The 14,588-nt window shown below is 52.5% G+C and overlaps 1 protein-coding gene across 7 annotated transcripts in view; it reads right to left on the reverse strand.

Moving 5' to 3' along the window:
* Positions 1-14,588, reverse strand: part of Sorbs3 (sorbin and SH3 domain containing 3) — a 31,403-nt gene that overhangs the window by 9,906 nt on the left and 6,909 nt on the right. For 4 of the 7 annotated variants that reach the window (XM_031361479.1, XM_031361478.1, XM_031361480.1 and 1 more), the window contains 12 exons: positions 12,220-12,364; positions 11,860-11,977; positions 10,275-10,468; positions 8,243-8,306; positions 4,787-4,825; positions 4,289-4,379; positions 2,619-2,709; positions 2,321-2,407; positions 2,172-2,225; positions 1,369-1,458; positions 833-894; positions 149-291 (listed from right to left, as the gene is read on the reverse strand). In XM_031361479.1, coding sequence (XP_031217339.1) covers positions 149-291; positions 833-894; positions 1,369-1,458; positions 2,172-2,225; positions 2,321-2,407; positions 2,619-2,709; positions 4,289-4,379; positions 4,787-4,825; positions 8,243-8,306; positions 10,275-10,468; positions 11,860-11,977; positions 12,220-12,364 — 1,178 coding nt within the window. Of the gene's footprint in view, positions 1-148; positions 292-585; positions 722-832; positions 895-1,368; positions 1,459-2,171; positions 2,226-2,320; positions 2,408-2,618; positions 2,710-4,288; positions 4,380-4,786; positions 4,826-8,242; positions 8,307-10,274; positions 10,469-11,859; positions 11,978-12,219; positions 12,365-14,588 lie in introns of those variants that run through there. The other 3 variants (XM_031361482.1, XM_031361481.1, XM_031361485.1) reach the window with 3 other exon arrangements.

The raw sequence follows: 14,588 nt of genomic DNA on the forward strand, positions 1-14,588 counted from the left end.
CCACCCACCCACCCAGGTCAGGCACAGGGAAGCAAGGGGCTCTGTGACATTCCTGGCCCCCACCCTCCCTTTCCTGGGGCACCACATAGCTTAGCTGTAAGAGAACTTCCAGAACCAGTAGGCCAACAAAAAACGGGATTTGTCTTACCTCGGGCTGAGGAAGGGTAGACAAAATCTCTACGTCCTAGAAAGGGGCTTCCTCCTCCATCTGCCATTTTGTGGGGGCTCAAGGGTCGGGAGGAACCGAAGTAAGGTACATGCGGTGAGTTGGGCCTCCAGGCTGAAGACAGACTGTAAGTGACAGAGGCAGTGAGTCACCTGTTTGGAACTTTACATCCCTCAGAGCAGGTAGTCACATCTTACCTCCCAGACCCTCTGGCTACCCCCACCTCCCACCCTCCCATCCCGTCCCCAGTCTTCCAAGGCGTCTTCCCAGGTCCGGGGCTCTCAACAGGATGTCCTATTTCCCGTGCAGCAGAGGGCCGGGAAGGGTGAGGCCTTGGGCTAAGAGAGGCGGAGGCCGCGGGGGGGGGGGGGGGGGGGGGGAAACGCGGGAAGTGTCGCTCCTCGGGTCCCACCACCCACCTCCAACGCCGCCAACGCCACAACCACTAGAGTCCTCCTCGGCTTAGGACAGGTGGCCTCAGGGGCCAGACGAGCCCCAGCAGAGGTGCGGTTGGGGTGCCCCCCGCCACTTTTCCGATCTTCAGGCTCCTCCTCCGGGGTTCGTCCGTCCTCCACCGTGGGCAGGGCCATCGCCCCCTTTCCAGGCCCGCGCCACGTCCCCTCCCCCGGGAACAGACCCTCTGCTCCGGCTCGCGCCTCTACTCACCGGGCCGAGGGCTGCTGCTCCGGGCCGGGCTGCTCAAGGGGCCGTCGTGGAGCCTGAGAGTTCTGCGAAGGGACACCGGACGCGATCAGAGCCTGGGACCCCGGGGGCCAGGGCAGCCGAGGCCAGAGCCGCCACCTCCTCCGGAAAGTTCGCGGCTCGGGAGGGAAGGAGGCCGGAGAGGGGCGGGACGCGGGGTCCTAGAGGCGGCCGCGATCCTTCGCACAGGGAGGAGGCGCCAAGGAAGGAGGCCCGGCCCGGGAAGCCAGGGCCGGGTTGGGTCTTGGGATCCCTGGGGCTGTGACTGGGGGCGGGGGCGAGTAGGATGGGGGCCCCCGGAGCCGATGCGCTGAACCAGAGTTGACCAGGAAGGGTTCTCTTAGAAAGGGGTCACTTAGAAAGTCCACGCCCAGTATTTTGTAGATCGGACAAGGCTGAAGTCCGCCCAAGGTCGCCAGTTTCTAGTTCTGCCTGCTTCCCTCTGTCCCCTGTAGCTGTGGCTAAAGCCTTCCTTCTAGAAGCCCCCTGGAGGCTAGTACCTTAGCGGACGGCGGCAGTCGGGTCTCAATGGCCCGCAAGTCCTTGTCCAGCTCTGCGCTCAGCTTAGCCAGTTCTCTCTCTAGCAAGACCTGGGGGATAAGATCCTCTTGGGAAGTGTACTGTATTAGAAGTTGGTCAGAGGTCAGAAGCGACAAGCAGGTCAGGAGCAGGCCTCAGGGAGGGGGAATCAGGACCTGTTTTGATGCCTGTAGTCATGGTTCAAGGGTAATGGGAAGGTGTCGCTTCATTCCTATAATAGTCCCCAACCCAGGACTCCAAGATGCCAAAAGTGCTTCAGTATTTGCTGGGCTTTTTAATTTTGTAGGAAAAGGGATGGGGGTGGGGGCTATGTTTTGTTTAAGAACCTGAGGGTCTGCCAAATTGCTTTCTGTTGGCTTCCATGGCCCTTCATGACCTGGGTTTGCTGAAACCACCCACCCACCACACACCACACACTCATTCCAGTGAGCTGAGCAGGTGCACGCACGTGTATTTAGGTACACACTCACCCTGTCCCATTCTCTGCTCACACTTTTCCCTAGAGGGACTCTCTCTACCAGGCTGAACTCAGCTCCAATTCATGAGTACTTTTGATAATGCCTGTATTAGTCTGGGTGTGTTTATTAATCATCTACTGCATTCAGGCACTGTCCTTGGTGCTAGGGATAGAGCCGAAAATTTATCGGCCCAGGGCCTTGGATCTATGGCCTCTCTCCATGGTTACTAAGACTACATTACCCAGAGTCACCCTCGTTTATGGTTGACCCTGGTGTCCTTCCCCATGCCATCTGACAGCACTCACCTCAATGGGCTGTGCAGACTTCTCAACGGGGTCATCCACCAGTGGTTTCTTAGGCTGTAGGGCGGGAAGGGGATGTCAAAGGGGATGAACCCATTTGGAACAGGCTCCAACTGAGGGGTGTGTCCAGTCCTAGAGGCTAATACACTCACCTTATGCCCGGTTTCTAGTTCGTGCAGAAATTGGTTCCAGGAGTCATCTGTCCAGACATTCTCTCCTTTCTCTCGATGTTGAGGCACCTGCATGGAGGTGGGTGGCATCACCTCCATGATGGGAGGGAGGGACCCTAGGGTTGTATCTAGAGTCTGAAGGCAGGCCTTGTCTTCCCTGATACGGATCCCTTATTAAGTACGCAAGCTGAAATCAGGGAGCAATCTGTGCTATGTCAGCAGATAGGTGTGGCCAGAGAACATGCAGTTCGGGATGGTGTTGGGGAGCAAAATGGTCTACCTGATTTGGCGGATGAAGCCCTGGAGAGGATGATCCAAGATTATAGTTAAAGGTGTTTCTAGATGTCTCTTCAGAGTGGTTCCAGTTTCTTCTGAAGAAAGAGAAAGCACCAAGTTAGCTTCCTCTTCGAAAATTGAGACATGGGTGAGAATGTAACCAGAGAAGGGGCCGTGCCTCTTTTTTCTACCTCTGTCCTCATTCCCACTGGGGAAGCCTACCTGCCCGCTTACTGTGGAAGTTGTGCTGTAGACCTGGGAGCTATGGCAAACTATAGGGAACCCTGGGCTTGACACTGGTAAAATGGGAGTGACTTGTCAGGGAGCATGTGCTAGGTGTCCAGCAGAAGGCTTATATAATCATGGCTTCGTGACAGCCAGGATCTCTCTTGTGGCCTTGGGCAAAAGCGTCCTGTGTACGTGTTTGGTATGGTGTATACTTGTGCAGCTGTCTTGCAGGCTACTCTAGCCAAGTGGTCTTATAAACGATGGCCCAGGATGTAAGACTACAAACAACCCCAAGGGGAACCTAGAAGCATCTCTTCCCAGGAGACCTGTGCAAAGTGTTTCTGGTTCTTCAGCCTAGAGTCCATGGGGCTTGGAAGAAGTAATAAAACTTGTATGGCTGCCTCAGCCACTGGGGTGCCCTGTCCACCTTAACTGTTCTCTCAGGTTTCTCTCTTGGCTAGCTTTCATATCCCAGCCTCTGGTTTTAGTCTGGAACAACTGGATGGAGCTTATCAAATGATGGCATGTCTGACCGCAGGGTGAGGATGCGTTGCCTATAATTATGACCCTGTTCTCATTTCTATAATAAAAAAGGTGATCATGAGAATGGAATGTGCTGTTTGCAATAGAAGGAAGCACTCATCATATGGGAACCTGTGTGTTAACATCTTGGCAGACTTGCAATATGTCAATCACAATGCAAGATGCATAGGCTTGCTCTCTTGGTCCTCCCAGGCACCCCCATCACCCCCACTTACAAGACGGAGACAATATGCCAATCACAATGCAAGATGCATAGGCTTGCTCTCTTGGTCCTCCCAGGCACCCCCATCACCCCCACTTACAAGACGGAGACACTGACACTGAAGCTCAAGGTCAAATGACTAGTGGCAGTATCCTGACTTGGGCTTCTTGTTACTACCTCACTGATGACAAAGGCCACCCGTCAGCGATGCCTGTGCCGGTAAACCGAATTCAATCCCAGAAAGGCACACACAGCTGGTATACTTTACCATAGAGCAGAGTTCCAGGTCCCCAAGGTGTAACAGAGTCTTGGCACCCCCGGAATACTCAGCCCCGGGGAAGGAATGTCTTCCTTTTCCTCTCTGGAGGGCACGGCTGAGCCACAGTCTGACAGAAAACTGGGTTCACCCATGCTCTAGGTTTTCTCTGTTTTTAAAGTGGAAGGGCCGCATGTCTAAGCTGCCCTCAACAGCTTACATCCCCAGTGCCCTGGACACACATCATTTAGGGTCTCCGGATCTGTGAGGTTTGACTCCTGATGCACAGCAGGACTGAGTCTGCTCCTGGCTACCTTTGATCCTTTGAATCTGGAAATTCTGCAGCTGGGGAGCCCCTTCTGAGCATTTCCCGTCTGCTCCCAGGTTGTACCAGGCTTGGCCACAAGGGGACGCTAGTCTCTGCATTGCCTTGGCCACAGCTTACCCAGAAGTCTCAGCTGTGCTAGGCCTGGAGGCAGGTCTTGGCTGGGGCCCTGGATGCCTGGGGTCTGCAGAAGAGGCACGTGAGGAAACCACTGGAGATGAATGAAGACAGACAAGGACTAGTGTTGGGCAGTTATTTTAGGCCTAACCGTCCTAACACCTGGATAACAGGTTCACAGGAACAGAGATGGATTCCTGGCTAGAACATGGGCGTTGTCCCAAGAGATTTACGATACAAACTCTTCAAAACAGCTTTAGAACAGTGATATGCCCATTTCACAGATAAGAAAAGAGAGGCCCAGGAAAACCTGGTCAGCAGATGGCAAAACAAGGGGCTCTTTGGACAGTGAAGGTAGTCTTAGTCATCATCTACCTGGGGACTTAGTATTCCCAGAGGTGCCCCTTAAAAATCCTCTTGCATGGAATTGCACTACCCAGGAAGCCCCCAAACCCAGGCCACACGTCTCTAGACTCCAACCAATGAACCCACACCCCTCACCTTTGGGTGGGTCTTCCAAGGTCCAGTCCAGCTGCAGGTCTAGGGAACAGAAAGGACTGGGTCACCAGTGGAACACAGAGTGAGGACAGGGTGCTCTAGGAGCCTGCCTAGCCGCTCCCAGCCTCCCTTCTGCCTGGAACAGGGGCTGAGGGCTGAGTCAGGGCCTGAAGAATGTCCTGAGGGAGGGAAGGAATTAGGAAGGCAAGCCCTTGGGAGGGCTTGAAATGCCTGCCTCTGGCAGCCTTTAGGCCTGGGAGCGCCAAATGGGCGGTAACCACACCCTCTAGGTCCTCCTGCTTATCCCCCCCCACACACACACACCCTCTCCTGACCTCTGTAGGCTTGTCCTGGCCATGCCAGCCTCTCTCCATTTCCCTTCTCCAACTGCACCTCCTTCTCAAATGCCTTACTTCTCCCTTTGCCTGGTCCCACACCTCCCAGTGTCCAGGACTTTCAGGGGTTGGGATGGAGGAGGCACCAAATGAAGAGGTACTAAAACCCAAACACTGTTCTCTGGAGCCTGCCTCTGCTTCTGGGTGACTGCTTTTCCTCACAGCAACCATATGCCATCCCTCTAGCCCTCAGACCTCTTTCCTGGCAGGCCTGCTGCTCACCACTGCTGCCCCAACCACGCTGACCGGGGACTCAGGACCTCCAGGGCACCCAGCTTTATGGTCAGCTCTCAAGTCATCGAGCTTGACTCAGTGGTAGCATTTGTCACAGCTCTTCCTTCTGAAACTCCTCTCTCTCAGCTGGTCTCAGGGAGACTACTTGGCTCTCCTTGTCTCTCTGGAAGCACCTCCGGTCTCTCAGCTGCTTTCCCTCACCCCAGTGGGCCTCTCTGAAGCCACATGCCCAGGGAGCTCGGTCCTAGGGACTGTTTCTCCAGCTCCCTGTGTGATCTTGGCTAGTCTCGAAGCTTTTCAAACACATTCAGCCTTGTTTCCACAGGGTCTCTATCCATGGATTCAACTAGCCCCACTTTGAAAATATAAATCACATCTGTACTACACATGTGCACAGACTATTTCTTGTCATTATTCCCTAAACAACAGAGTATAGTATAAAATATAGCTACTAATACAGTATTTACTTTGTATTAAATGTAAGTAATCTGAGAAGGCACTATAAGGTCTATGAGAAGATGTCTGTAGGTATGTGCAAATATGACTACTTATACCTAAATTTGTCATACTTTTACATTTATTTTATATTTTATATGTATCTATGTCTGCGAACCACATGTATGCGTGGTTCCCCGTGGAGGCCAAAAAAGGGCCATATCCACTGGACGGGGAGCTACAGAGAGTTATAGATGCTGGGACTTGAATCTTCGTCTTCTAGAAGAGCAGCCACTTAACTCTGCAGCCCTTTCAGGGTTTTTTGTTTGTTTGTTCATGTTTTAGAAACATTTCTTTTGTGTATGTATGTGTGAGGACACATGCGTGCCACAGCATGTGTGAGAGTCAGAGGACAATTTGCAAACAGTAGTCCTCTCCTTCCATGATGTGGGTTTTGAAGATTGTCAGGCTTGGAAGCCTTTAGCCACTGAGTCCTAGGACCCCACACCGTAGCCTAGGTTAGCTTAGAACTCATGCTAATCTTCCTGCCTCAGCTTCCTGAGTGAGCCATCACCATGGGGCCCTAGATCCCTGACTTTGGATATGGTGCTCTATACAAGGGACTTGTTCTTGCAGGGAGCCACTCTCTAAGGACAGTGCTGTCTGTTCCTACAATTTCTAGCTTATGGTCAAACTAAGGCTATACGTCGGAGCCGTCTAGGACTGGGGAGTGCCATCTTTTTGAGCACCCCCTGGTATTTCATATGCAGCTTTAGACCTCATCCCTGGCCTAGTCCAGGACATTCCACTGCCTGCTCCCCTTGGGTGTGGCACACCTGGAAAACCAAAAGCCTCTTTTTGTTGTTGTTTTTTAGAAACTCATCTTCTAGTTCTGGTGGTCCTAGAACTCAGTGCAGAGCAGGCTGGCCTTGAACTCCTGCCTCTGTTTCTCAAGTGCTGGGACTACAGGCATGGAGCCCAGCAGGCTCCAAATGCCTCTTAAACCCACTTCCTCTGCTGCCATCTTCCCTGTCTCTAACAAATGTCAACACCAAAGCCACGCACACTCCCATGAGACATGAAGACTGAGAGCTGTCTGTCAGCCTCAGCTACTTAGTGAGTTCAAGGCCAACCTGGAATACATGAGGCCCTGTCTGAAAGTCAAAAAAAAATGGGGTCAAACAGCAGCTCCATCCTTCAGTTTGCTCAGGTTTAAACTCACGCTTGTGCTATTCTTTCATGTTGTATTCAATTATCAGCAGATTCCAATGCTGCACTTGGAATGTCCCTGGAATTAGCATCCCATCACATCCCACTGCCTGGGACTGGGCCACTGCTAGGTGTAGACTAGATAAGAGTGGAGCTTTCATGATGGCCTCCCACCCACTCCCACCCCCAGCCTTGCCAATCAGGGGAATTGGTGCCCTTGTTCCCACCATCTCTTCTGTGTAGCTGTGTGGGAGATCCTCCCAGCCCTCTTTGTGAGAACTCTTACACTTGCTCGGAGGTTCCAGGTTTCTTGTCCAATAAAAGTCAAAGCCCTCTTAGGATCCTCCAAAGCCTCACAAGACCCGACCCTATGACCCTTCTCACTGTGATTCCTATCCTGAATCTCCTCTCACCCCAATCCAGGGTTTCCTGGCTGTGTTTTTCCAGATGTATTTTCCCCTCTGGGTTTTTGGAGCGCCCTCTGCTGGCACATTCCTCTCCACCCTTTCTGGGCTAAACTCAAGGGCCTCCTCACAGGTCCTTCCTTCCTTTGCCTGTTCTGCGTGAGGTCTCACACTAGCTGAACTGGCCACTCCCCAGGCTTCTTTGGTTTTATTCTAGCTCTTTCTGTCATCTGTGTACTGTGCATCTTTCTAGAACAGTGCCCAGTGCACAGGAAGTCCTTAGAGATAGGCAAGGACGGTAGAGCGCTCATATGTAGCTCAGGATTGGCTGCATTCGAACCAGTGCTTCACATGGTGCTGCAGCCTAACCAGAAGCGCCCAGAGGAAACTTCAGCTGGTGGCTGTCCACTCAAGTATATTCTGGAGGCCACTGTTGGCCTCAAGCCCTGGGAGAACAGAGAAACTCCCTCCCTGCCTGCCTCCTCCTCTTCCTCTTCTCTTTCCTCCCCACTGGCCCACTTACTTCTCTTAGATTTTTGAGACAGAATCTCACTTTGTAGCCTAGGCTGGCCTTCAAATCTGTGATTCCCCCTGCCTGAGATCAGGAGTTACAGGCAGCAACTTTTTTTTTTTTTTTGTGCCTGTTTCCAGGACTACTCACCTTAGAGCTTGGAGAGAAGAGTCAGAAGAATTTCATTTCATAAGCAAAGAAATCCCCTTTCTCTCCCTCCCACAGGCTCCAGATAGTTGGGAGTCTATTGGGCCCTTGGAGAGTATCTAACCTGGCATTTTCCGGTGAATTTGCTGGAACATTCTGCGATACCAGTCTCTGGGGCTGTCAACACTCTGAGATCAGAAAATTAAAATCAGGTCTTTTTGCTCACCCACTCTCCTCAGGCCTCCCCAATGACAAGTCAACTCTGGGCACCTTGAAATTCCTATAGATGGCTGGAATCTGGGGAATATCCCTGGTGGTGGTGCCGGTGCTGGTGTGTGTGCATGTGTGTGCATGCAGGCACATACCCCTGTGCATGGACATGTGGGGGCCAGGGATCAATTACACACCACCATATTTTTTTTTTAACTTATTAGTGGGGGTGAGATGTGACCTTGCCACACACACACGTGGAAGCCAGAGGATAGCTCACAGGAATAGGATCTCTCCAATACTACATGGATTCTGGTAGGGATGATGGTAACTGCCTTTGCCCACTTGGAACTTTTCTCCAGCCCTCTGACTAAATTACCTTTTAAAAGATTTTTTAATGTGTATGAGTGTTTTACTTCTAGCCTTAGAGGTCAGAAGAGAGTATTAGAGTCCCTGGAAGCAGAGCTCTAGACAGTTGTGAGCTGTCATGTGGGTTCTGGGGATCAAACCCCTGGGCCTCTCTAGGGACAAGTACTCCTAACATCCGAACCATCTCTTCAGCCCCTCATTTTTATTCTATTTTATTTTTGAAACAATATTTCACTAGACAGCCTTTGGCTGGCCTAGAACTCACTATGTAGATTGCACTGACCTTGAATTCACAGAGATCCTCCTGCCTCTGCCTCTTGAGTGCTAAGATTAAAGGCACCACTACCCCTCAAAAAATAAGGTTATTATTTTTTTTAAGACAGGATCTCTCATTGAACCTGGAGCTCATTGTTTCCTCGAGACTGCTTAGCCAGGAAGCCATTGGATCTGCCTGTGACCCCTAACCCCAGCTTTGGGATTGTAGACATATTGCGGCACCTAGCTTTAATATAATTATGCAGTAAGCACTTTGTCTACTGAGCCTTCTCCCCAGTTCCTTTTGTGGCAACTTCATGGGGTGCATTGCGCCTGAATCCAACACATGCGGGAACTCTCTTCAGTGTACAGCATAATGACCCTCCATTGTAGGATGGAGATTGACTCATGTTTTTAACATGTCGGTATGTGCATGCACAGCACATGCACGAGTACACATTTGTGTGGGTGTAGGTATGCTTGCACATATATGTGCATGCACATGCATATGGAAGCCAGAGGTCATCAACCTTAGTTATTATTCCTCAGGCACTGTCCATTAATTAATTAATTAATTAACCAATTAATTTTGAGATAAGGTTTCTCTGTGTAGCTCTTGCTCATTCTATAGCTCATTCTATAGACTAGGCTGGCCTCCAACTTAGAGATCCACCTGCCTCTGCCTCCTCTGTGCTGGGAATATAAGCATGTGCTGCCATGCCCAGCTGTGTGTGTATGTGTGTGTGTGTGTGTGTAATGTTTCAGGGATGAGAACTCAGGTTTGTATGGAAAGCACTTTACGGACTGAGCTATCTCTGCAGTCTTGTGTTCATTCCTGATGCTTCTATATTTTTCTATGTGAGCACAAGTAACAGTGTAGGGAGAGAGGGCACTTCAAATAACCCACCATGTCTGGACCTTACAAAGCAGCAAGGGTCCCTAACTATGAGGAAATATGGCTGGCCCAACACATGAGGCATTGGAAGGCCAGGGCCCTGCTAATCCTCTGTGGAATGTGGAATACAGGATCCTTCCCTGCCTGCCATGGCAATGCCACTCACTCAGCTGATAAATAGGCAGCTAGCCTGTAGGTGCTAGGCCAGGCCCTTGGGATGTAAAACTAAGAGGCATCCTACTACGTTCGACCCTTAAACTGGTGGCTTTCCATCTCTGAGATCTGTACCATAGAACATCTGTGTGACTCAGACACACAAGGTGTGGGTACGGCCTCCATGCCCCACCCCTATTATACTCGGAGAGATAGAACTCAGGTAGGAGGGTCTCTGGGCCCCAGAGTCTGTGACCCTCAGCCCTGGACTCACAGATCGTGGGGCAATGGGCATGCCGCTCTCATCCACAGGCCCGATTCCCTCGTACTTCACCCAGCGCTTGTCCCGTCGCTTGCTGTCCTTGGTCCATGTGGCTGACCAGTTCTGGGGATGCTGGGAGGCAGGTGGCTTTGGGCTCATAGAGGGCCGGCTCCCAGGGCCTGGCCAGGTCTGATACCATGCTGGGTCTGTGAGAGGAGTGTAAGATCATTAGCTGAAAGGCAGGGGTCCCCATCTGACCTCAGAACATCATCCCCCTAAGTTCAAAGTTTCAACCCTCCTTATTTGACTGGATGATGCAGACTCCACAAACCTCCACACCCGAAGCAACGCCCCGGGCTTCTGCTTGTCTATTACTTAAAATGAATTTTAAGAGGATTTTGTTCAGAGCAGTCTGTGTCCAACCCCACCCCATTCTGTTTTCCTCCAACCGCCCTAAGAGTTTGCAGAAGAGGGTTGGGAACGATTATGTGACGCAAATGCTGGGGGCATCCCAGTTAGGGTGTGGCAAGACTGATTCTGGGCTGTAAGGGATTACGGGGTAGGGGAGCAATGGGGGGAATGGTACTGGTGGGATAGACTTAAATTTAGACTCCAGTGCAGCCACCTGTTGGTTGTTTAAGTTTAGGCCCATTAATCACTCTGGTGGTGCCTCGGTTTCTACTTGTATAGAAGGAGAATAATTTCAGCAAAGACACAAAGACACAGTGACTTCTAGTCTGTGCCATTGGACGTAGCACAGACCGACAACAGCCCCCAGAGAGGTCAGAAACTCATTCCTTGGGCATGTGTTCTCCGTCCCCAGCTTTCCCACAGAGTGTTTAGTTTCTAAGCAATTTAGTATAATAGCATACATGCTTCAGGGCCGATGGCCAAAGATGTGGATCTCAAGGCAACCTTATCTACTCTGGGCATCTCTTGAGACTGGATCCTCACTGGGGAGATGCCCATAGCTGACCTTGACTTTGCTTGGATGTGGATGGATTAGATGGAGTTAGGCTTGTGAAATGTCTGTCCAGCGTTGTCCAGTGTTCAATACATCCTTGTTAAATGACTGAGGTCTTTTGCACAATGTCTGACCCAGAAGAACGAGTGTTCAGTAAAGGACGCCATTTCTCAAAGGGCTGAATTGTACTGAGGAGTCCCCAGGAGCTCAGAGACCTTAGGGCCCACCCGGATGGCAGGCTCTTAAGCTGCATCCCCAATGTCCTTTTGGGTTGGATGAGAATCCTGATTGTGTGTGGGGAGGTGGGGGGCAGGGGTTGGGCAGTCCTTGTCCGTTCTTAAGCCAACACTTCTCACCCTCCCATTTGAATTGCTGGCCCTGTTACAGTTCCCTTGACCCCTAGGACCATGTCTTTCCCTTGTCAAGAGGGAGGGATGGGCTGTATCATCCTGTTCTCTCTTCTAGGTTCCTTTCTCAAGATCTGCACCATCATAGAGAACCCTAAACTGAATCCACAGTTCCCTGGGGACCTTCTCATGGCCTTGAAAGATCTATTCCCTTCCATATGGCACAGGGAACTTGCCCCATCCCCTACATAAGGTTCTTAGAGCAGATCTTCCCAAGCAGACCCACCTGGATTCGGGGAACCATCTCTCCTGGGTGGGGGACAGCCATTGCACACAGTCCTGGGCGCAGGGTCATGAAACTGGAAATTAAGGGTGTTGGAGCCACCACTCCGGATCACAGGCACCTGTGGGGAGGGGCCAGGAGCGGCAAGCTCAGGGCCCAGAGGTTCCACTGGGAAGGAGTGGCAGACTGAGCATAGCCTGAGTCCGGCCTCCTGGGGAAGCCATGGAGGCTCTCTGGAGCTCCCTTCAGATTGTCTTCCCTCCTTACACTGTCGATCCACTGCCCCCCCCCCCCACCTGGTCGGCTAGTGTCCCCATCAACTGCTGGCCCATCAGGGTTCCTTTTTCCTTGCTGTTCACTCACCCTTGTTCCCCCGGAGGATGCGCCTGTATGGGCCCGCAGGTGACCAGGGATGAAATCATCCAGGCTGAGCCCAGCAGGGAAGCCTTGCATGCTTGGGTCAAGGTTGGAGGACACAGGATGTGCCAGCTGCTCCTTCGTGTGTACTCTGGAGAGAAGGAAGGAAGGAAGGGAAAGCCTTGCTGGGCTGGACTGCCTGGGACCTCTTGACTCAACCCACTGGTGGGGGAGGAAGGTAGGTTGTGGGAGGGAATTATGGTCAGCTGGGTGGGAGCTCAAGGACCCAGGAAACAGGCGGCTCTGGGCACCCGCCTGCAGGCTGCCAGTGCTGACTCCCAGAGGCACAATGGACTGCTTGTTAGGCCTGGGGCAGGAGCTCTGGGTGGGAGTGGGGGAGGGGAAGCCAGGCAAGGAGGAAGATAGGGAGGCTGGCCAGGAGCAGGCCTGCAGCCTGCTGACCACCCCTCTGGGGCTCTCTGTGCCAAGATAGCCAGCTCCCTTAGAGGGAAGGCACAGGAGAACTAGGGCAGCTAGCAGGAGGACCAGAGCACACAGGACTTTGTTTCCATTCTCTTGTCATGCTCCTGCCCTGAGTAGCATCTATCTGCGTGCTCAGAGGCACAAGGGCAGTCAACATCAAGGCCACAGACCTGCTGACCCTGGGAAGCAGCCAGCAGTGCCCTCAGCCCTGGCAGGGCCAGCGAGAGCATGGGAGAGCATTGCTAGGCAGGGAGCCACTTCTGAGATCTAGAGAATGTGGGCTGCCCGCTGGCCTTCTCTGTGCAGGTCATGGCTCCAGAACACTCAGAGCCAGTGCTGGGTGGATGGAAAGCAAAGCAGCAGTTGACAACGCAACGCAAGAGGACCTGCTTCTGCCCTGGGGTTGGTGCTGAGTTCTGGAGGTTTCTCTCCTGCACACTGACAAATGCTCCTGTACCCACAGGCTTGGCTCTGAAGGGAGGGTCCTTCCTGACTCAGAGTGACATAACTGACAAGCTTGCCTCACTCCAGGGTCAGCAGAAGGGAGCTCAGGGCACCTGGGAGATGAGTGAGCAAAAGGGCACCCACACAGGTGGGTGCAAGAGGACAGAGCACTCATGGTTCAGGGGCACAAAGGGACTTTAGTGCCTAGAGAGCTGTAGTGTAGGATCTGTACCTCTTCATCCTTGTGGCTGAATGGGGTACTGGTGGAATAAATGTACACCACCTTTTGGACTAGGCTAAATCAGGCTGTATGGGCCTGTGGGGTTTGTGGGGGTTCTAAGAATGGACACCAGATACCCCCCAGGTGGTGTCCCGTGGTGGTAGAATATATTCGGGGCTGTGAATATGATGGGGGTGGGGTGGATCATGGGAGGAGCACGGGAGTTAAAGTGAACAGAATGTCAGAGGAGGGTGTGCAGCAGGCGGTCATCTGCATAGCACAGGAGCTGAGGGACGAGCGGATGAGGACAGTACAGCGCCTTGTGTTCTGTGCTCAGGTCCTGCTCAGGCATTGACAAGGAGATGAAGGAGGCTAGGGGCAGCAAGCGGTCTACATTTGTGGGGATTCCTTCTGACATCTGAGCAGCCTATTGGGGACCCAGCCAACCCCTGTGGGGAGGGGAGGTTGAGCCCACCAGCTGGATCCAATTAGAGCTCTTACCAAAAGGCCAATCATACAAACATACCCCGTGCCTGACTTCTTCCAGGGGAAAGTGAGGCCAGGCAGACTGATGACCAAGGAAGCCCGGGCACACTGGCGGTCGAACTACCCCTCCCTGCCTGGCTGCGGGCTTGAGGCCAAGCTGCCCTCAGCATCAGCAGTTGCACCCATCAGCTGACAGGCCTTCCTTCCCTAATGTCACTGTGTCCTACCCTCCCAGCAAATCCAGAAGTGTCCTCTCCAGGGAGAAAGATCCAGTCCCCCATCACCACCTAGTTTCAGGAGCTATTGACCCTAAGATACCTCCATCTGCTCCCCTCCCACTGAGCTCCATGTAAAGGCACTCCTGGGAATAAACGAGGTTAGGATAGGGCCCCTCCCCGCCCCCCCCCCCGCCCCCATGGTGGTCCTGTTTTTTCTCCTAGCAGGCTGCCTGGAGACATTAGGCAGAACCCAAGGAAGACAGAGGCCTCCTGAGGAATTGGTATCTGTCTAGCTTAAAACTGAAGGTGTTCGGACACCTCTGGGGAGTTCCCAGAATTCAGGAAGCCGCTGCACTCAAGCAGCCCTCTCCAAAGGGCTGGAAGAATGAAGAACGTCTAGGTTTGGTGGACTCCTTCCCATCTCAGAGTGAGGCCTTGATGATGAGGATGTCGTTCTCTGCCTTTCCGGATCTTATCAAACTATAGCTCCCCATTAACAGGGTCAGGGGTTTTCAAATTCACCT

Source organism: Mastomys coucha, unplaced genomic scaffold (genome assembly GCF_008632895.1).
Source record: "Mastomys coucha isolate ucsf_1 unplaced genomic scaffold, UCSF_Mcou_1 pScaffold9, whole genome shotgun sequence".
Taxonomy (NCBI): Eukaryota; Metazoa; Chordata; class Mammalia; order Rodentia; family Muridae; genus Mastomys; species Mastomys coucha.